General features: G+C 37.3%; 1 protein-coding gene across 1 annotated transcript; it reads right to left on the bottom strand.

Annotated features, from left to right (window-relative positions):
• Window positions 1-679: 679 nt before the first annotated feature.
• igfbp2a (insulin-like growth factor binding protein 2a) lies at window positions 680-24,383 on the bottom strand. The gene is made up of 4 exons (XM_059571320.1): window positions 23,864-24,383; window positions 4,144-4,313; window positions 3,387-3,527; window positions 680-1,159 (listed from the first exon to the last, which is right to left on the bottom strand). The coding sequence occupies exons 1-4, from the start codon at window positions 24,222-24,224 to the stop codon at window positions 1,007-1,009; spliced, it is 825 nt and encodes a 274-aa protein (XP_059427303.1). The 5' UTR covers window positions 24,225-24,383; the 3' UTR covers window positions 680-1,006.
• Between the last annotated feature and the right edge of the window lie 173 nt (window positions 24,384-24,556).

Here is a 24,556-nt window from a genome sequence, read left to right as displayed (position 1 = left end):
CACCTATTACTTTTGTCACTTGAAAAAAAAAACTGCAAATAATACATTGAAATACGTCTTTATTTGTGTACATGTTAAACATTAGGTCCAAAATACCATGTGACAATGACACCTAACTGCAAGGTTGAACTGTGTATAACATTTGCACAAAGTAAATCAGAATGCTAAGTTAAAATAGTTAGTGAACGGCTCTATTAAATCTATTTAACACATCTTTATTGACATTTTATGCAGCATTATAATTATGTTTGCTCCTCCTTTGTGTGACCACCAGATGTCAGTAGTTATATGCATTTGGAAAAAGAAGATCAACTGTATTAGGACAAACGGTGTAGTCCTAGTACTAAATGGTTTGAATACTCCTGATGCATTAACAGAAAATTAATTGAACAACTTTTGTTAGCATAAATCAAAAGATTTTAAGATTTTATAAGAAATCCCATATCATTTATTTCTGTAAATGTTTTAAGGTAAGGCACTAGCTCACCGACTTACTGTACAATGTAGTACTACACTGTTTGACAAAAGGAACACTGTCCTATCCAACAAAAAAACATTACTATAGCATTTCCTGCACAATGTGAGAAGGGGCAACCTATAAAAGAAGTGTCCTGAAACAAATAGCACCAGTAACATAATGAGAGAAATACAACGTATACATACGAAGTATATGAAAGTGTTAAAGATAAGCTTACAATCCTACAATCCTAGTTATTTTCCAACAGAAAAGTAGTAGTTTGAGCCTGCTAATCTCACTCCTCTGGTTTTATGTCATCACTTAACTTCGGATTGAATGAATACTATCAGTTAAGTTATATTTGTACTTTAACTGTAACAATACTGTTTCAAACCATCTCAAATCTACAAGCGCAAAAATGTATAAACACATAAGGTATATTGGTAGCTTGTTTAGAGAGTGTAAAACACTGACTCCATTAGGGACAAGGGTGTGGGTTTGTAGGCTTGAAGGTCAAGATGGGAAGGGATAGGAATGATTAGGACATTGTTAGTTTTGAGGGTCCATAGAGGGATCCATGTCCTCAAGGTACTGGCTGCAGTTGGGATCACCCCTTATCAGTGGAGAGGTGGGGATGGGTCTTCCTGTGTGTGGATTCACGCACCAGCACTCACCACGATATCCATTCACTGACATCTTACACTGAAACACACACAATAGTCAAATCAGTTTTTAGAACTAAATTTAGCATATAAAATGTAATTGACACATTTGTGGCCATATACTGTAATGGTTACAACAAACACATTTTTTGAAATACTTTTCTTTTAAAAAGCACTTAAAATGGAACTGAATGGGGAATACTGAAAATAATGAAGATGTGTAACATCCTTTTTGTTTACATAAAAGTAAGCAATATTAACATCATTTTAGTTTGGAAAAAAGGCTTACTTGTCCTGTGTGAAATAATACCAATTTTGAAATTTGACAAAAGGAATGCATTAACCCTAAAACCTTAAAATGACTGTTAAAAAAGAGAACAAATTACAGCTCAAGAAATACAGTTTTAATAAAGGTTTTGACAGGACAATTTAAGTAAATTATAAGCTTTTCAACATGTCTTCTTGTAAATTCTTTAAAAGGGATTGGCATAATTAATTTCCATGGTAAGTGGAATAAAATAACCTTGATTTTTACCTTTTATCTTTTTTTATGCAATAAATATTGGCCCACAAATTAATTTTAACTTGTATTGAATTTAAACTTGTATAGAATATTCCTTTAAGCCAAATGCATGGGCTAATAAGATGTATGCCTTAAATGCATTGTAATACACTTTGTATAAATGTTTCTGTCAAATGCATATATTTCAATGATTTCTTTGAATAAGCAGAATGAGTTATCCATATAAAATGCATCAACTTTGGTGCAACATCAGTTTAGGTGGATAAGAACCTTAAGATCCCTCAGACTAAAGCAATGAATAAAGGATCAAAAGAGAGAGAGATTAAGAAAATAAGAGATTAGATGTAGAGGGGGAGAAATGAGAGGGATGAACTGTCAGCCACGTCATGCCGAAAAGGTTGCCAATCCCTGGACTAGACAGTGATGGTGGCACTTTAAATACAACTAACATCCTAGTTTTCCTTATCTACTTTGTACTTTGTGATCAACAAACAATGGCTGCATGATAAATCGGATGTGACTGTCATGCACATCTTATCAGTAAAGCCGGTTCTGTAGTACCGGTAAATCTCCATCACATGCTTTCAGATAGAAATGATTCAGGTGTATTTAATACACAGAGCCGTAGATCACTGACAATATATTATATTCCCATATAAACTTTAACAGCCAATTGAAAAATATTGATATAGTAAAATTTGCTAATTGACAAGATTAATACATCCTTTATTAAACCGCTTTGCCGAGTTTTATGCATCCTTATGGAGGTGTCGAAATGCTAAATCAATTAAATCCCTTCTAACAGCACTTAATGGGATCAGCGTCATTCACATATAGGGCACTTTTAATCCAAAAAGCAAATTATGCTCCCTTCGAACTGGTTGTCTTTAAAATACAACTATTTTGTATTTCTAGGCTATATGTAATCAGAAGCACATTTAAAACTTTAATATCATTTAATTTAATTCATATGTGTTTCATAAACTCTCTCCACCCTCAATACCACGACTTAGGTGCCCTTGAGCAAGGCATCGAACCCCCAACTGCTCCCCGGGCACCACAGCATAAATGGCTGCCCACTGCTCTGGGTGTGTGTTCACAGTGTGTGTGTTCACTGCTCTGTGTGTGTGCACTTCCGATGAGTTAAATGCAGAGCACAAATTCTGAGTATGGGTCACCATACTTGGCTGAATGTCACTTCACTTTTCACTTCACTTTAATCACTTAATGATTGTACTTTCTGGATTACAATCCACCATCAAAATTCTAAATGTAATTATTCCAGCTGCTGTGAGAAAAGGCTATAAATGATCCGCCACCTGCAGGATCCTCATATGCGACAACTTCTTTATGTTTACAGACATGACGTAATGACACAGCGCCATGTTTTAATTTCCCATGAAAACCTACCCATACCACTCAAATTAGAAAACATTATTATAAGCTAACCAATGTGAACTGAGCTAAAGTAAGCCCATAGTTTTGAACACTGGCTGGTTATGTGCTTGCTCAAATATTGATTTTGGATCATTTTTTTAACTATAAAAAAGTTATGGACTGGAGCATTAATATTAAAGAATTACAGCAGTTCTTATTAAAATAGGATGGGTTTTGATTTAGAAGGATTATATGATTTCACCTTGAGAAAAATATAAATGATCCAAAAATTATTGAATGTCTACCCAGATACTACAAAAATGTCTGTTGCTTTGAACTTCTTGCTGCTGAATAGGGAATTAAATACCTGTTTCAGGTTGTACTGCCCCCTCTTGTCACAGTTGGGTATGTGCAGGGAATAAAGGTCCTCCAGGGGGCCCCTGTTATCTCTGAAGGGTATTTTTGCAATCCTTTCCAGGACCTGGTCAAGCTCCTGCTGACATTGGCTCTAAAATATATAAATAAATGTGTTTGTATTTTTAAATGGTGGTCAGATTGTTATATCCATAACGCTGTCATATTTAACATTCATTTCTCAAATCGACTACCAAATAAATGGCTTATCTTCCTCTATGATCTAATGATATGTGACATGTAATAAATTTGTAATGCAAACACACCATTAAAATCTTACTAATGCATTTGTGTCATGTGTGGGTGTTTATTTAAGAAAATACAACCTGAAAATAAATGTTGTGTATACTGAGCCTGAAAAAAAATTATTTGCACATAACTTTGCTTCCGAAGTCTACAAACTGAACAGATTTGATCATTGTATTGTGGTCAAGGCCCTTAGCCAAGATAAATAAGCTCCAGAGACAATTATTAATCATAAGTCAATTGGAGCAACATGTTTTCTCCAAGTTTGGAACAGCTACGGCAGATTCAGACTTTAGATACAGTTTATAACATTATAATGCAATGAGTAAAATACATACATTTGTAGACAAATATAAACTTATCTCTGCACTTTCAAATGAGCAATTCCACACAAAGAACATATCAGAGATAAGATCAAAACAACTTTATAGATTGTATGTATGACTTTATTTATGATCACCTACCTGTTTGGCATGCGGTGCTTTAGGGTCCTCAACCTTATTGTACTTCATCTTGGTCTTCAGCTGCTGACGGTGTTGAAGGACAGCACTCTCCTTCCATGGACTGTCTTTGGTGGGTTTCCTTATGGGAGGAACCTCAGTCAAACCAATGTCCAAAGAGTCCTGTACCTCACCTGATGATAGGACACAAAGATTTTTACAGGTTAAAATTCATCATAAAGTGATCTTAATATTGTTACCTTTTATGACTTAATAGAGGTTTAACAGGGTATTCATACATATTTCTTTATTTTAGCCTTTAAATCTAAAATACATATTGGTCTACAAAAAATATTTCAGCAGCCATGCCACTAGTATTCATAGTTTTCACATGATCACACACACTTGCTGAAGAGCAATTGTTTTTTGCTGTTAATCATTTTTCACATCAAGTATTTTCGAATGTCCTGCCATTTTTTAGTGTTTAAAAATGGATCCCTATGGCCCAAAAGTTGCAGTTTTTTCACATATCTTTGTTTTTCTTCTTTTGAAAGGTGATCTAAATATCTATGGCTCAAAACGTGAAGTTGATACAGTAGGTCAAAGTTGCAGTTCTATGAATGATTTGTGGTCATTTTTATTTATTTATTATTATTTTTTTTTTTTCATTCGTTGTTCATTGTGACAACAAATTTTCAGGCCAGTTCTATCCACAGCTGGAGCTACTTTTCTCTGTGCATGGCAGGATTGGAAAAATGGCACCAAAATGAACAAAATGCCACCCAAGTTCTAGGAAAGGGGGGAAAAAACAACAACAACAATAACAGACTAAAATTATTATGGCTGCCACAATTAAAATGAGACCTTTGAATCTGCTCACTCTGCATTGAAGATTTCATTTTATGTGTATTGTTGCAGAGTTGAGCATTGTAACCAATCACACACATGTGTGTACAAATGCAATGGCCAATAGCCACTAGCCCAGTGAAGAAGAAATCTGCTGTTTGGTTCAGTGTGCATGCTCACTGCAATTCTTTTTCAATAAATACATTTTTAAAAATGTAAAATGTATATGTACTTTATACATTATTTAGGCTATTTAAACAGTATTTGCCCGTTTTTGTTCTTGTGTTCCCTTATTTGTTCATGTTCCTGTCCTCGTTTAGTTTAATTAGTCATTCAGTGCACCTGTTTTTGTTAATTATCCATAGCATTTAAGTTCTGTCAGGAACCAAAATTGTCAATATAACTTACGATTAGCATACATTTTAGGTTGGGGGAATGGTTCTGTTCCGGGCAAACACTCCCTGTCCATCCACGCAGCCTAGCCTGTTTGCTCCATCGCCCTTTGTGTGGATTTCTCCTCTGTTCCTTGGATTAAAGACTGTTTACATTTCCTTGTGCCTCCTACGTGCTCCTTCCAACAGCATACCGTGACATGTTGATGCTGAACATTTTTTATTGCTAGCAGTCTATAGTATTCTGATTGATTGAAGTAAATGGTTACATTTCAGTATTCAACATAAAGATATTATTCAACACATTTCTGAATCATGTACATATTTATATTGAAAATTATACTGACTCCATTAAGATTGCTCTCTCTTAGTCTAGTAACTCCATAGAAACAGCCTTGGGTGACACTTCCAATCTGGTATTTATAATGTTTTGAAGAAAAATTGAGTCTGGACTATTAAATTATTGAAAATTATGCCAGATAAATGAATGTCAGACAAACATATGGTGTGCAGTAATTTTTTAATCGTGATTTATTCCTTACATAATCACCTTAATAATAGTAACCAATTAAAACTGTATAAACAGTCAAAGTTTAAAGCTTCTTAGACATCTAGGAGGAGTTACAGCATTCATGAAAAAGAAATCTGAACTAAGGCACAAAATGCATGGTTAAAATTAAGCATACCAAAGCATTAACAGCAAGTCTTGAACAGCAGGTAATAACAAAAACACTTTTTGTTAATCTCTTTGAAGTTATATCCCAGCAGGTTCTACAAAAGTGAAATTAAATCAGGTGTACAGTATGCAAGAGACTGGCTTTTCCATTCCAGAGATGAAGCATTCCTGTTTTCCCTGAAAAACGTCAGACATAGCCTGTTTTAGAATAAAAGTGGATAACCCCACCAAGCAAAGTGGACCTAGAGTCCCGCACACTGTGTCCTTTCTTATCTAAACACTGAAGATTAGTGTGCAGAGCTGATGTGTCTGGATGACATAGCAATAATACATTTATTAAAATATAATGTAACACTTCACAATAAGGTTGGTTAATGTTATTTAAAATGAACTGACAATGAATAATACTTTGTTAACATTTACTAAAATGTTTTTTTTTTAAATCTACTTTGTAACATTATTAAAAATGAATAAAGGCTATTACATATTGTTAATTGTTAGTTTGTTAGCTAGTGCAGTAACTGATGAGACATTATTGTAAAGTGAAATATATATGATTTTTTTAAACTCAACTTGAACCATCTTCACTTTGAGCCAAGCCTAGAAATCATGGACCACAATGTTTATCACACTGCTTAAATGTTCAAATGTTGCTTTGAGGACATTAATCAATCCCAGAATCTATGTTCTAAAGTCTTATCTTTATGTTTTCTGTGTATTTGTATTAAAAAGCCACCCTTAATAAGCTGCAGTGGACTTTTTGGATGTCTCCACAAGTTCCCCAAGTACAATCATTCAATGGAAAGTGGAAGGTACTGTTTTAATCTGCAGATGTTTTCCAAATCCTTCAGGAAATAAATGGGGGTGGGGGGGGGTATGGGGGAATGGGGGTTGTTAAGGTTGTTAAGTTGTTTCCATTACCTGTACATCTACCATGAGAATATAACTGATTGGATGCTCAAAATGCATGCTGGTTTGAATGGGTAAAAAACTTGCAGTGCTGGAAGGGATGCCAATATGTTGGCGTAGGGTCATGCCAAGAAGCTTAATCACTACCATCTTATCTGGCATCGTCCAATGCAAACTCTACCCTGGAACTCTGGCATGGTAGTCAGCACTGATGTTACATGGGAACTACACCCTCCTTGCCTCAGTAAAAGATCTTGTCTCCATCTGTTTGGGATCAAAATTCTGTGTTGTACTGTCCACTGAAAGGATGGCAGTGAAAACTATAAGATATAGATCTGTTACACTGGATCAACACTAATTTAATATCCTATGTTCTTTGCAAGGATAGTTTTCATTCTTTCCCAGTGAGAGAAGAGCAGATAATATATTTCAATTGTTCTTATCAGTAAGCAATTCAGACAAGTTTGTACACAACACTTATGACACAAAATATATCTCAATTAAAAATTTAAATTATTATCAGGATTGCTACTGTAAACTGCGGTTTGCTTTTGAGGGTTGGGCATATAAGCAAAGGGGCCTCTCCCCTTCGGGCTGCTCTCTCCAAGCATCTTCATGAAATGTGCTCAACTACGGGAGTGTCTGACAGGCCATCCGAGTCCCCGACTATCTTGATGACTGACTTATTTCATTCATGTTTTACATTGCGGTCCAGAGGTGAGTATGTGGGCAGGAGGAGCTGGGGGTTGTGGTCAGGGTGTAGTACTCTGTAGTAAGCATGGTCAAGTGTGGGGTGTTTTGTCCTCTTGACAAAATTGCATTTGGTTGAAATTGCAGTCGGGGGGCACATAGATCAGACAGAAAGGGACTTTAGCATCAGCTATTAAAGGGGCAGGAGCTCATGCCCCGCATCATCCGCCCCAACACAACACAAGCATTATAGTACATCACACGAACGAATGTGCCCAGTTGGTGCTGAACTGCCTGAAACATCTGGCACGCATGTCCCGATCTATAGAAACTGCATGTCTGGATTCTGGATGGGACGTGGCAGACCTCATTGGCCTTTCATAGGCTGTGATAGACACTATCGTCCAGGCTAGAGCCCCCTCTACGAGACAGGCCTATCCTCTGAAGTGGGGTCTGTTAGTTGATTGTTCTTCTTGTCAAGAGAAAGAACATTTGAAGTGAAGGCTGTCCCCCTCCCCCTCCACTTCAAGTGTATGTTGCCGCCATTTCAGTGGATGCAAAATCGTTGGGGAAGCAATGATGGATGACTTAGTTTAGCCGAAGTTCTTGTCATTTAAGACTATGCTTCCGGTCAAGCTCACATTCATCAAGAGGGTTGGGGACCTGCAGGCATTTTTGGTAAACAAATCGTGCTTTGAGTTTGGGCCCCCTGACTGTCATGTTACCCTGAGACCCGAGCCTGGTTTTGTGCCCAAAGTTTTCACTACTCCCTTTTGGGACCAGGTGGAGAACCTGCAAATGCTGCCCCTGCAGGAAGCAGATCCAGCCCTTGTATTGCTGTGTCCCATTTATGTGGAATACACCCAGGGCTTTAGATCCTCTGACCACCGCTTTGTCTGCTTTGGAGGTTAGCAGAAGGGAAAGGCTATCTCCCAGAAAAGGTTTGTTGCACTGGCTAGTATATGCCATCACCTTAGTGTACCAGACACAAGGAGAGCTGTGCCCCCTGGAGGAGAGAGCTCACTCTACTTAAAGTGTTGCCTCCTCCTGGGCATGGATGCACGTGCCTCTTCAGAGCTGCGGGCTGGGCGACACCTAATACCTTTGCAAGATTCGATAATCTCCAAGTGGAGCTGTTCTAAGCCCTAACGTCAGTGTTAATGCAACGTTGAATGTGACTGACTGACTGAAAGTTATGTAACCCTTGTTCACGGAAGAAGGCAATGGAGAAGTTACATCCCTCCTGCCACAACCTTAAACAGCACTGAATGCCAGGATGCTTCTCAGCACAAACCTGAATGAGTGAATGTGTGCCATCATCTTATATACATGTATGTATTGGGTGCACTGCTGTGCGCGAGCCCTCTTGATGCCGGAAATAGCGTAATGCCAATGGTGTGCGGATAGCTGAAATATACTTTGGCATTTACGCGATCAGCAACCGGATGTTTTTTGCCTTATTGCAACTCTCTGTTCTGGAATTGCACAAATGTCATTTATGTGATAATATGAACTCTAGCCGTTATCACAGGCCAGAGACGCTGAAGACGGACGCACAGAGAAAAACACTGTAGCAGGCAGATCACTCACTGTTCATGATGCACAAACTATTGGAAGTAAATCCTCAATATTGATTTGAGGGTTTACATGAATGTGTTTCTGAGGGAAGCTGACTGTCTTCTAAAAAGTTTATGTGGTATAATTTCACAAAGCTTGTCAGAACATTCTGTTTTTGCTACAAATTGTGTTATTATTTAATCAAATTATGTATGTGATTATTATTATATAACTAAATTATATGAAATGATATAAATTATATTTGAATTATATAACTACAATTAAATAACTGTAATTACAGATTTAGGTTAAAGATGTCAGTCTTTTCGTTTCTTTTTACAAATCAAAGAAGAAAAAAAACTAATTCTACTGTTTCTAATGTTCTGTATGTTGCTCAAAAACAAAATATATTGTGTCCAGCGGTTACCCAGTTATTTAAAAATAACACTTTTCAGAGCTGTAACAATACCGTGATACCGTGAAACTGTGATATTTTTGCTTAAGGTTATCATACCGTCACAATCTCATACCAGTGTTACGAATGCACACAGGAAACGAGAGATCCAATTGCAGTGTTTTAATGGGGTAATCCAAAAGCAAATCCAAAAACAGGCGGGAGGTCAAAAACAATGAAAGCAGTCCAAAAAACAAGAAACATGAAAAACACAAGGGACGTGAGAAAGCCGGGTGACGGAAAAAAAGGACTCCATGAAACAGACCAGTTTATATAGACAGGTGAAAACGATGAAAGTGGAGACACTTGAGTGCAATTAACAGGGGTGCAATTAACAGTGATGAAAGGGACAAATGCTTTGTGGGAAATGTAGTGCCTGCAGTGGGGAGACTATGGGCAAGTGAGACCAATAGTGGACACCCAGGGAAACACAGACCAGACACTGTGACAACCAGCCCATGCCTAATAGGGAGGGTCTTGGCATGCAAATTCCACTTGCCAATAGTCATTGGATGTTTCTTGTAATCCTCAGAGGTGATTAGGGCTCTCAAGTGAAACCCCTAATGTCAATGTTGACGTACTGTAATATCTACACAAAACCTAAACATTATGTTGATCTCTCATCTATGGATTACCCGCATTTGTTTTGTTTTGTTAAAATGTATATGTGTTATTAGCACCCTTTCTAAACGTTACAATTATATAGTGTTTATATACTTTTTGTTTTCTTTTTATGTATTATATGAATAAAAAATATTGCTGTGTTTGCTGCATTAAGCTAACTGAACTTGTTATTGCAGTACTCTTTTGTTGATTTTGATTGCTTCCATTGTCATCATTTGTAAGTTGATTTGGAAAAAATGTCTACTAAATTACTAAATGTAAATATAATGATAACTAATGGGACCTCACAGTAACATGTTCCTATCTTCACATTGCATTGCAACACAGGTCAGATTATTCCGCCATCTGATCTGATGGTTAAGTAATTAAAGCGCTAGTTCACCCAAAAATTTTAATTAGGTTGTGTTTTACTCACCCCCGAGGCATCCTAGTTGTATATCAACTCAACTCAACTTTATTTATAAAGCACCAATAAAAAGCTTTGACTTCATTAAGGTAAAGAAAATTTAGGGACAACCAGGTCTTAGCATCAGTTAGACACGACAGCAGAGCATCCAAACCCTTGTTATTAGATTCCAGGGCAGACATATTTTGGTATCATATGTGTAAAAATGGAAGGAGACACCATGTTTCCTAAAAATTTACCCCAGAGGAAGCATGTACAAAGAGAACAAGACTGGAGCTAGAATAGAGCCTTGAGGGACCCCGCACGTAAGAGGAGCTGCATCTGAAGTAAATTCACCAACACTAACATAGAACATTCAATTGTTAAAATAGGACTGAAACCATTTGATAGCATTACCCTGAATGCCCACCCGGTGCTCCAAATGAGAAATCAGAGAAACAGAGTGGTCAATTCTATCAAATGTCACCTTCAGATCTAACAGCACTAACACGGCAAATCTGGCTCAAGAGTGAGTAAAATATCTTTCAGACTTTAACCAGTGCTGTTTCTGTAGAATGGTTTTTCCTAAAACCAGATTTGAACACTTCGAAAATATTGTTATTCAACAGAAAGCTCTTTAGTTAATGAACCAGTATTTTCTCACAAATTTTAGACATAAAAGGGAGATTTGAGACTGGCCTAAAATTAGTCAGCACTGTCGGATCTAAATTAGGCTTTTTAAGAAGTGGATGTACAATGGTGTGCTTCATGTCATCTGGAAACAGGCCCAATCACCTCAAAAATATGTTTAATTCAATTCAGTTCAAGTTTATTTGTATAGCGCTTTTTACGATACAAATCATTACCAAGCAACTTTACAGAAAAATAAGTTTCTACAATATTTAGTAGTAGCTTATGAGTGGTGACTGTCAGTTTGTGTGCATATGACAGGATTTTTCAGAAAAATGTATACAAGACGTAGTCAACCATACGATGAACATTATTAACAGCAATTATTTTATGATGCAATCACACTTGTAGCAATATTTGTTCGTTCTATTTGTTGATTCAGGGTTAGCATCATCTGAGGTCCTCTGAGGGGTCAGCATCATCTCTTCTCAGATGTTTAAAAAATCGAGGAGGAAGATCCAGAGGGTTTAAATTGTCTTATAATATCTTGTAGAGCAGGCAGAGTTACAGGCTCAAACTGACTCAAGGTGAGTGGAGAGACAGATGGATCTTGACAAGCAATGCAAAACCAACTGACTGCAACATAAAATATCAAAGACAATTTTTAATATAACTCTGACTGGATTCGTCTGAAAGAAGAAAATCATATATACCTAGGATGCCTTGGAGGTGAGTAAAATGCAGCATACTTATTTATTTTATTCTGCTTATTTTATTTCCATTCTTTTATGATAAATTAAGATTATAGTACTTTAGTTTAGTTTTAATTTCAGTTTTATTTTTAGAAAAAAATAAATAATAATAATAATAATGTAAACATCACCTCTAACTAAACAAATAACATTGTATTGAGTTTCAGCAATCTTTTTCCACAAAGAATCCCTCCAAATTAAATTGCATCTATATTTCACTGAACACTTGCAGAGTAACTATACACATAAGATATCAAAAGCAATGATTAGAGACAATGAGGTTTGCTTTACAGCATGCATGCAAGACAGTACAAGCTTGACTAAACGGTGTTAAGTGACTAACAAGGTTCACTGAATAACCATAATTTGGGCCTTAGGGAAACATTGCTGCCCTACATCCGTACCCCTAGACCAACATTTATGATCTATAACAATACCATGAAAACTCCAGAAAAAAAAAAAAACACCACCTCCGCAAATTCCAAAGAGGACCTTAGACCGTTGCTTGCTCCCACCCCGAACATGCTCGCCTCAACATTTCTCACATTGTTTGTGTTATCTCCAAGCTGCTGCGGGGAGGTAGAGAGTTTATTCTAGACACAGACACAGTAAGATTCTTGGCATTTGAGTTGCTGAGTCGCCCTAGGGGGGGATGGCAGCCATACCCGCTCTTGCAGAAAACTGGGGGATTATTTTGCACTATTTTAGTCCAACGAGTACCGCTTCCCCAGCCCTGTAGGTATAGCTTATAAGCAGTCAGTTTATTTTTGAGTCCATCTGCCAGGTGCTGAGGGCTTTGTGAGGCCTATTTTTTCGGGTCACTGCAAATGGGAAGGGGGTCACCAACCATTTTCCTCTTAGTGAAGATGAGACCAATATATGAAGACCTACTTGCTCTGTGCTGTTAGCACACTTAGTACTTTCCATTATGGCCAAAACTTTACACTGGGGGTTTTCCATGACCCATGTTTAAATTTATGCAGTCCCACTATCCCACCATTCATGTCATATACTGTTTTATACTTCAATATCTCACAGGCATCAAATTATATTCTTATAGAATAACAACACAATTGACTGATTTACTATTTTACTGTTGTTTAAGCATTTTGCAGAACAAGTGCCACATTTTTAAGAGGTTTGTGACGAGTGGGGCGGGGCCGAGAGCCGTGGGATCAGGAGCGAGGCCGGTGGAGTGATTGGAAATGAGCCTGCTCGACACCTGCTCGACCCACCGGTCTCGAGTCTCACGGAGGAGATGCAAGGATATACAACCCGAATTCCGGAAAAGTTGGGACGTTTTTTAAATTTTAATAAAATGAAAACTAAAGGAATTTCAAATCACATGAGCCAATATTTTATTCACAATAGAACATAGATAACGTAGCAAATGTTTAAACTGAGAAATTTTACACTTTTATCCACTTAATTAGCTCATTTAAAATTTAATGCCTGCTACAGGTCTCAAAAAAGTTGGCACGGGGGCAACAAATGGCTAAAAAAGCAAGCAGTTTTGAAAAGATTCAGCTGAGAGAACATCTAGTGATTAATTAAGTTAATTGATATCAGGTCTGTAACATGATTAGCTATAAAAGCTTTGTCTTAGAGAAGCAGAGTCTCTCAGAAGTAAAGATGGGCAGAGGCTCTCCAATCTGTGAAAGACTGCGTAAAAAAATTGTGGAAAACTTTAAAAACAATGTTCCTCAACGTCTCATCATCTACAGTGCATAACATCATCAAAAGATTCAGAGAAACTGGAGAAATCTCTGTGCGTAAGGGACAAGGTCGGAGACCTTTATTGGATGCCCGTGGTCTTCGGGCTCTCAGACGACACTGCATCACTCATCGGCATGATTGTGTCAATGACATTACTAAATGGGCCCAGGAATACTTTCAGAAACCACTGTCGGTAAACACAATCCGCCGTGCCATCAGCAGATGCCAACTAAAGCTCTATCATGCAAAAAGGAAGCCATATGTGAACATGGTCCAGAAGCGCCGTCGTGTCCTGTGGGCCAAGGCTCATTTAAAATGGACTATTTCAAAGTGGAATAGTGTTTTATGGTCAGACGAGTCCAAATTTGACATTCTTGTTGGAAATCACGGACGCCGTGTCCTCCGGGCTAAAGAGGAGGGAGACCTTCCAGCATGTTATCAGCGTTCAGTTCAAAAGCCAGCATCTCTGATGGTATGGGGGTGCATAAGTGCATACGGTATGGGCAGCTTGCATGTTTTGGAAGGCTCTGTGAATGCTGAAAGGTATATAAAGGTTTTAGAGCAACATATGCTTCCCTCCAAACAACGTCTATTTCAGGGAAGGCCTTGTTTATTTCAGCAGGACAATGCAAAACCACATACTGCAGCTATAACAACAGCATGGCTTCGTCGTAGAAGAGTCCGGGTGCTAACCTGGCCTGCCTGCAGTCCAGATCTTTCACCTATAGAGAACATTTGGCGCATCATTAAACGAAAAATACGTCAAAGATGACCACGAACTCTTCAGCAGCTGGAAATCTATATAAGGCAAGAATGGGACCAAATTCCAACAGCAAAACTCCAGCAACTCATAGCCTCAATGCCCAGACGTCTTCAAACTGTTTTGAAAAGAAAAGGACATGCTACACCATGGTAAACATGCCCCGTCCCAACTATTTTGAGACCTGTAGCAGAAATCAAAATTGAAATGAGCTCATTTTGTGCATAAAATTGTAAACTTTCTCAGTTTAAACATTTGCTATGTTATCTATGTTCTATTGTGAATAAAATATTGGCTCATGTGATTTGACAGTCTTTTAGTTTTCATTTTATTAAAATTTAAAAAACGTCCCAACTTTTCCGGAATTCGGGTTGTAAAACTGGAGCGACGACAGTGAAGGACGAGAGAGGACCAGGCCTGAATTTTAGTTGTATTTGGTTTTTATTTGTGTGCGTCAGTCGTCCGTGAGGGGCTGCCACGCTGTTTTGTCTTTATTTTCTCATTAAAAAGTAATTTGATTGTCCGCCGGTTCCCACCTCCTTCTTCCCGGGCTTCGGCACCACTGTAACGATGTACAAACTTCATAATCATCGGGAAGAAGGAGGCAGGAACCAGTGGACAATCAAATGATATTTTAATGACAAAATAAAGACAAAACAGCGCGTCAGCCCCTCACGGACGACTGTCGCGCACAAATAAAAACCAAACACAACTAAAACCCAGACCTGGTCCTCTCTCGTCTTTCACTGTCATCGCTCCTATATCCTTTATATCCTTCCATCTCCTCCGTGGGACGCGAGACCGGTGGGTCGAGCAGGTGTCGCTCATTTCCAATCACTCCACTGGCCTCGCTCCTATTCCCACGGCTCTCGGCCCCGCCCCACTCGTCACAAGGTTGTATCAATTATTTCAGGTTAGAAAACTGTATTTTAGACTTTGACTTGCATCCTAATGCAAACTGTGGTAGACAGTTTTTGGTTGCTTGCTTCATCTGCACTCAAAATAAGTCCAGTAAGTCCAGTCTGCTATTCCACCAGCTCGGGCTTCCATTCAACTATGTCATCCCACTTGGAGAAAGGCTAGGAAGATGCTTCTCCAAGCTGAAGAAGAGCTGCATATTATTGGGCACCCAGGTACATTTGGGTGCAAAGGCTGCCTCTCTACCAACAGCATGCCAGCAAGCGTTTTCCGACCTTCAGATCATTTTCTTCATCTGGAAACAGGAACTGAAATTTTTAAAAGGTTGCATTTTCTTAAAGGGGTCATATGATGCTTTTTTTAAAGATCATTATTTTGTGTATTTGGTATAACATAATATGTTGACATGCTTTAATGTTCAAAAAACACATTATTTTTCAAATAATGTACATTATTGTAGATCCTCTATGCCCTGCCTCTCTCAAAGGCATTGTTTTTTACAAAGTCCCTTCTGACAAGGGCAGCCTGCTCTGATTGGCCAACAGACCCAGTGCATTGTAATTGGCCAAACTCCACAAGCACTCGTCGGAAATGTAACGCCACTTTCAATTAAGTTCAAGCCTGAAAGGGGAACAGAGTCCCGCGACAGACACAGTGATGAAGCTCTTATGTGTTTGCAGTACAAAAGCCACGGACGGTTAAAACAGCTAACTCCAATGTGTGACCCTGTCTCTCTCACTCTCTCTCACACACACATGCGTGTGCACAATGCACAAAACTCCACAAAAGTGCCAAATTGTCGTAGTAAGTCATAATTACCTCCTCTCCTAGGTTCATGAAACGGTCTATAAAATGCATTGCTGTTCTGTTGTAAGTAATCTTAAAGATTCCTAGATGCATCTACTGGAAGGCCATATAAAGTGTTTTTGCTTTTGCCTAGATACATACAGCATCTCCCTGACATGGCTGCTTCAACACTAACTGCGGTTACTGAAACCAGGCCTTCTTTCTTTGCATGAACTTTTGGGCGGCATTAAGCAAATATTTCCACATAGTGATGTAGACATGGGGGTGTGTTTTAATGAGCTGTTTGGGGGGGGGGTGGCAAAGTCTTAACTTTGATAAAGAATATCTCTTTGGATCTGAGATTTTAATCTTTGCAACTTAACAGATTAAGTTTATGCACCAAGAGCTTATAACACTCCAAAGAGAAAGGAAAATTTGAAATCGCATCATATGACCCCTTTAATAGTTAGGTACACTTTAACAAGGCAGCATTTAAAGCATACCAAAATGTGTTGTCTGCAAGCATATGAATAAACCTGTCCTCTCATTGATCAGAGTACACCTGTTTATGTTCCTTATAGCGTCGTCTGCTATGATATACTGACAAATTAGATTGTGAATTTACATTTACATTTTACATTTATCTGACGCGACTTACAATTGCTATATATGTCAGAGGTCACATGCCTCTGGAGCAACTAGGGGTTAAGTGTCTTGCTCAGGGACACATTGGTGTCTCACAGTGGATTCGAACCCAGGTCTCTCACACCAAAGACGTGTGTCTTATCCACTGCGCCAACACCACCCATATGAATCAGGGCTTCATTTGGATAGCATTCTTGCAATGCACCTGTTTCAGAAAAGAGTAGATGAAAGTGTTTTTGTTGTTGTTTTTAAAGTGCATTAATGTTCATTTATGTGGTCATTTACAGAAGTAGACACTGCCACTTTTTATATAACACATTTCCCATAATTAATTGTGATATAGGTTCGTTGGTCAATTGGGTCTGATTTCTTACTCACCACAATCAAACCACACCAGAGTTCATTTTTAAATTAAGCTGAGACAACCTCGTACAGGCAATCTCCAAATGATTTTTTCAGTGAGAATTCAAGAATGATTGCCATGTTCATATATGCTTAAACTAACCACCCTTATAGGTGCCGATCGAAAAGTTAGCATTGCAGTTCTTTGGGCTATCTTATTGTTAAGGTTCTCAGTCTGGTAGTTGTGCGGCTGCAATCCCTTCACTTGATTCACCTGGTATTTCAGGTTTCCTGCATCAAATTTGCTCAGTCCCCTTACTGTCTTGGAGACTCGGTGGGGTTCAGCATTCAATGTCATCAGTAGAGCCATCCTTAACTGGTTGCTAGTTGATGAGTTCCTTTGCCAAGAAGGTGTACTGTTAGGACTCTGGCCTAGTCTGTGGGTTCTCTCTTATTCTCCTGTTTGTCGAGTGCTTGATGTTTGCTTTTGATTTCCTTTCTTAGTTGCTGGTCATTACACCTGTTCACCTATTCCTCATTTCCTCCCCTATTAATTCTCCCTTTGACTGCTGTCTTGTGCCATTTTTGCCTTTTGTCTGTACTGTTATCTGTATGTTTGCCAATCAAGCATATATTACACGCATAGTGGTCACTACAGTGGACAGCTATTAAAAAAAGCATTTTCTTGAATTTGCACGGGTTTTTATGGCAAAGTTGCACATCAATCTCTTCATTGGACCCTGGTGCATCATCCTATAAATTGCAACCAAGTGGAAAGCCTTTGTGTTTCGATTTTTTCCCACTCCAAACCAAGATGGCCAAGGGTCAGTCAGACATGCCAAGTTGCTCCAGAATATCCACCCATTCCTTCTATCCTAGGAGACTCTTGTAGGTAAAAAAAATATTGCAGCATAAAGAAATATCTAATGAGTCATATCACAGTAAAATTTTCCAAGTTTTGATTTTAGATTGCGAGAAAACTCTGATTAATCACATGTCCACTGTAGTGGACGTCATGCATGCAATGGCTATATTTCAGCTACAATTCATTATTATAATGTGAATATTGTTTTTGAAATTTAAAACTTAAAAACTTAATATGCATTGACTTTTTCTACTGTAAATAAATTTATTTGTATTATTAGAATGTAATTTTCATTGACATCGAAAAAAGTCATGTGAATACATAATGTATGACACTTGTAATGCATTACTTTACTTGTTAGATCAAAAAGTAATCTGATTTTATAATGCATGTTATTGTAATGCGTTTTTTTTACTAATAACATCAAAAAGTAATCTGATTACGTAATGCATGTTACTTTTAATGCGTTTCTTTACTCATAACATCAAAAAGTAATCTGATTACATAATGCATGTTACTTGTAATGCGTTTCCTTTCTCATAACAACAAAAAGTAATCTGATTGTGTAATGTGCGTTATTGTAATGCGTTTTTTTACTCATAACATCAAAAAGTAATCTGATTACGTAATGCATGTTACTTTTAATGCGTTTCTTTACTCATAACATCAAAAAGTAATCTGATTACATAAGGCATGTTACTTGTAATGCGTTTCCTTTCTCATAACAACAAAAAGTAATCTGATTGTGTAATGTGTGTTATTGTAATGCTTTTTTTACTCATAACATCAAAAAGTAATCTGATTACGTAATGCATGTTACTTGTAATGCGTTTCTTTACTCGTTACATCAAAAGGTAAACTGATTAGGTAATGCACATTACTTGTAGTTAATTACTTGTTAGATCAAAAAGTAATCTGATTAGGTAATGCATGTTACTTGTAACACACTACTTTACTTGTAACATCAAAAAAGTAATCTGAATGGGTTATGCGTGTTACTTGTAATGCGTTACCCCCAACACTGATCATTTCAGATGAGCTATGATAGAAATGTGCATGTCCATCTTGAACATAATCATAATTATCAGCTAATAAGGGTAAGTCTCCATACTCTGGTGCACTGGAGGGAGCATCTGAGTGGTTTCCACAGTTGTACCTTGACAGGCTGTAGAAAATTCTGATGGAATCACATCCTCATGTTCTGATATCATAAATACGCGAAGTGCAACTTGTATGAAGTTGTATGAAGCCATTGCAATATTTAGCATTTATATTTTTTGCATATATTTTATAGTTTTCACATTATTTGATATAATTGCATTGATTAGTTTGTTAAATTCACATACTTTATCTGTTTGATTATTGTCTTATATTTAATACAGTATATCTTCAGTTTAAACCAACCGCATGTTGTCCACTCAAGTGGACATCTGAAGATCTCTTTGAAAATTAAAAAAAAATAAAATAAAAATCAATTCTTGTTTTTCATGCCCTAAGAGCAATAAAAACACATAGGAAAAAATCCTGACTGAGGTTATCATAATTCATGCATGAAAGGGTTAATATATTACTATATATTAATCTCTGATATATTTCCATCGTTCCTCCGTTTTGTTGACTGTTCATTTATCCTCATTATTATAGGTTTAATTTGGGTGGCTTTATAAGTGTATTCAGTTTGACAGACCAGCAGACTCCAGACCATCAAACTACAGATAGCTTTAGAGCAAGGGCATGTTGAAAAGTACATTTTTTTTTTCAAATAAATAAATAAATAGCAATATATGTGAGACTTCTGATTAATTAGCCACTAGAGGTAAATAACTAGAATTTATAATAAAGTGCAGTAAATAGTCAAACTGTTTGTACTACACAACAGTGTGTTTATGACTTGTGCTCACAAGTTAAAAATAAGATGGACATTGTGTCTGGAATCTCCTTATAAATCTTTTCACGAGCTGAGTAATTCTGATGAATTTTGTGTCATCCAACCATCCATGTATCCATCCATAATGTGCAGGGTCATGGGCATGCTGGAGCCTATCACAGGGTTTTGGTTGAAGGATGATCTTGTTTAGTATGTATAGTAGTTTTTAATTTAATTTAATTTTCTTGCATTGTAAATTTATGGTTTGTTTAAAAAGAAAATCATTGTCAACAACAACAAACTTTGCATGTCCTTCTCATCTAATTATATACTATATTATATATATATATATATATATATATATTTAAATCACTAAACTGATGAACCTCTCTCAGTTCCTAAATACTGCTAAATTTAATTCAAATGGTTTTATACCTGTACTTTAGGAGATTAGAATTCACATATATGGTACAGTACTTCATAATCTTTCATAAATCCTTAGACAATTGGAAATAGTTAAATTTGATTATTTATTATGGAATATTCATCATGTTGTTGTTGTTTCAGACATTCCTCTTTTCATATTTAATATTTTCTAATATTTTTATTAATTATTGTTATTTTTTGTTTGTTTTTGTGAAAATCAAGAAATATTTAGTCAAAGGAGAAATGATGGAGTAGTTAGCCTACAGAGAACCTTTTTAAACTAGAAAATAATAGGATGAAAATTAGGATGAGGACTCCTGAAGTCCAAAAATACAATTAGAGCAACGACAGACTGAATGCTCCCACCCTTCAGACTGTCAAGATTTAAAATACCACCTAATAAACAATTGCTTAGCAGGTCAAAATGTACTTCAATAGCATTTCAGTTGTGTCACAACAATGTTAAGTGAGGCTGTCTGGTGTTAAACAGCTACGCTTGTCTTTCACCAGAAAACATGCCCTCTGCCATAACAGGATATGGAGAACACTTGTGTAGAGTAGAGCTTCAAAAAACCAAGATCAAATATTTGTTGTGAATGTTCAAGATTTTAAACAAAAACAGTGGATTCCTATTCACACTGGGCACAAATATTTCCACACAGACAGACCAAAGTTGTTTGTTTTTAAGAAGACCTTTTGGTCAAGACAAGTCAAGCCACCTTTATTTATATAGCGCTTTAAACAAAAAAGATTGTGTCAAAGCAACTGAACAACATTAATTAGGAAACAGTGTGTCAATAATGCAAAATGACAGTTAAAGGCAATTCATCATTGAATTCAGTGATGTCATCATCTCAGTTCAGTTTAAATAGTATCTGTGCAATCATTTGCAAGTCAACGATATTGCTGTAAATGAAGTGTTCTCAACTAAGCAAGCCAGAGGCGACAGCGGCAAGGAACCAAAACCCCATCGGTGACAGAATGGAGAAAAAACCTTGGGAGAAACCAGGCTCAGTCGGGGGTGGGGGGGTGGGGGTTAGTTCTCCTCTGACCAGACGAAACCAGCAGTTCAATTCCAGGCTGCAGCAAGTCAGATTGTGCAGAAGAATCATCTGTTTCCTGTGGTCTTGTCCCAGTGGTCGTCTGAGACAAGATCACATTTAGCAAGACAGTGCTGCTGCACAATCTAGCATGTTGATGTCACCAAAGCTATTTTGACACCACCAGCGCAGGACACGAAGAACCCTGCAGTTCATGAACACTACGTACTACAGATATAAAACATGCCTGTTTTTAAAATCTAATAATGTATGTTCATAAATATAAAGACTGTAAGCAGGAATTATAGTATATTGTTTCAACAGTGCTCTCTTTCCAATCTCACTCAATAAAAAAGGGGGTTACAGTTGGTCTATTTGATTTTATTTACAGGTGAAAGAAGAAAGAAGAAAAAAATCATACATACTGTACAATATTTTTTTTAATAAATATAAATTATACATTTAAACATTTAAACACCTTGCTACGTGTACTGTGTTAAGCTAACTGAGACTTGTTATAGCACTTATATATCATTGCTCTTTTTTTAGTCTTTGATTGCTTCCACTGTCCTCATTTGTAAGTCACTTTGGATAAAAGCGTCTGCTAAATGAATAAATGTAAATGTAAATCCAATATTACATGTATTTTACAAAACGTACTAAGTTTCAGGTAAAAAATTGTTTGGAAAGATAAATCCAGACGATAAATCATATAAACAATAGTCATATTAAACAACAATACAATCCATTAAAGACACTGTACTTCTTCCATCACATCCTCTTGACTTTTGCAGACCTGTGGAGGAGCCCTTTAATAGTAGCATCTTAACACATATTCACAATGTGTGTTGTATATTCACATATACAACACAATGATGTTTTGCAATCCAATTCAACCAAATTATTTTGCAAATGATTCCAAACTTTGCAGTCCAATCCATTCACTCTAATACCTAATAATAAATATATTTAGGAACTTAGCCAGTGTAGTCTAAAACTTATTTTCTGTTTAGAAGCACTTGGAAGCACTCCGTCTGGCTTCATCATCAATGTTCATGATCAAAAGTGCTACATTTTTGAAAACCATGGAGCCAAAAACAGACTACTCAACTGAAATGCACCTACTCTATTTAATTAGATGACCAAGCACCAAAAGTGCTAGATCCCCCTTCTGCGATAATAATAATAATAATAATATAATAATAAAATATAATAATAATAATTTGAGAAACCATAAATCACAGAGACCTGCTAATCCCAAATCTCACTATTCAGATACAGTATAGCCTATACAGTATAGCCTAGATCTATACAACACAAGGTGGGGCTATAATAATTCAATTGAACGTTTATCCCCCTACTTAGTAATTTTGTTATATGTCTATACGATCTACAGTAGCCTATAGGCTCCACACTCCTAACCAAATCGATTCACAGACCTAAACATTCATGGGATTCAAACATAGGATTCATAATCCCATAAACATCAGCCTATTTACTTAGGTTATTTATGAAATTGCATAGGCTACGTAGTAAGTGATCAAATAAAAGACAACGCAGTTTTCAAATTTTATTTTGGTATACTACCGTAACTAACCTTTTTACTGGACGCATCTGGCTACCAATTAAAATTTCCTTAAGGCACCACTATTTGTTCTTGGTCGAGACCCTTCCTCCAGTTCTACTTGTTCAGACCCATCCGCTCTCAGCGCGCGCACACACACACGCACACACACACACACACACAATGATACATTTACTGCAGGAAAGGGTCAAAGCGCAAAATCCGTCTTGCTATCACTGTTGCATTCCATTTACCCCCTATAGTTCTCCAGAAAACGCTTTCCTTTTATTTATTTATTTAATTTTTTTTTTCCTTTTTTCACCATATGTTCACTTTCAGAGAGATAAAACATTTATTCGTCGGACTGCTACAACAGGTGCCTAACAGGCTGTTAAAATATTATTTAGGCCAGAATATGTAGTGTTGGCTAAAACAAGAACGACGGATATCGAGCTCCAACCAATTAATCAAGTCTTTTATTGATGAATGCTGATAAGTTGCCACTGTACTGCAATATCGGAAAAACATGGAATAGAAAACTTAACTGAAAATAAGGAAAATATACTTTTTTTTTTCATTAACTTTGTCAAGACATACAAATGGTGTTTTATTAATAGGCTATTTGTACTTTTTCATACAGTGTGTTATTAAAATAAATCTAAGAAATGCCTTCTGTGTCTATTAGGCTACATAATAATATGTGAAAGAATAAATAAATATCAAACACCTGTATAAGTCTATTAGTTCCAATAAATCATCTGTTGTTTTACCATTATTTTAACAAGAAGAAGCAAATTATGCAAATCCCATATTTATAGCTCTGTTACTTTATACAGTTGCCTAGGTTACTGCAAAAAAAATCATGACTTAAATCACTTATAAACAATTTAAATCACTTACCGCTGACTTCTCGAGGCTCTGCGCTTCCAGTGGGCTCAGTATCCACTTTACGTCCGCATCTCCCGAGCCCTTGAACCAGCTGCTCCAGGGGCAACTCCGAATCCGGCTTGGGATAACACCGCAGACCACTGGCGCATCTCGGTGTGTAAACGCCGCACAGCTCTCCCTCTTGCCGGGCACACACTGGACAGCAGCCGCAGCCAGGCTCGCGAACAATCTCTGCGCACGTCTCCATGAGCATCGGGCAAGCCGCCTGGCGCTCCGCAGTACAGCTCGGACACCGGAACACCATTTCGGTGCGAGCGGCGCCGTGAAAAGTCACCAGTGCCAGGAGCAAGCTGCAACTCCCGTAGAACAGCATCGTGTCCACGATGTAGAAACTCTGCGAATCGGAGCACTAACTTCTGCAGATAAGAAGGAAAGGTATGTGCGCAGACAGGTGAAGGCTAACTGGGGCAGCTGAGTAAGGGCTCCTATCAGTGTTCATATGCCGCTGACATCATAGGAGATGACAGGCGGGCTGCAGATTTGTCAAACAAATCCTCAAAAGGGCTACAGTGCCAGTGCCTTGGGTTTGTGTTTCTGTTAGGCCTGGGTTCTGCTTCAATTTCTGAACATATATTTTAGAATCAATGTTAGAAATCGTGATGTTTTCATGTGCTTTTTAATTTGCAGTCATTTAATAAAAGTGCT

This window comes from Carassius carassius, chromosome 17 (assembly GCF_963082965.1).
Source record: "Carassius carassius chromosome 17, fCarCar2.1, whole genome shotgun sequence".
NCBI lineage: Eukaryota > Metazoa > Chordata > Actinopteri > Cypriniformes > Cyprinidae > Carassius > Carassius carassius.
The sequence above is the reverse complement of the archived record's forward strand: the minus strand, read 5'-3'. Positions and strand labels throughout refer to the sequence as shown.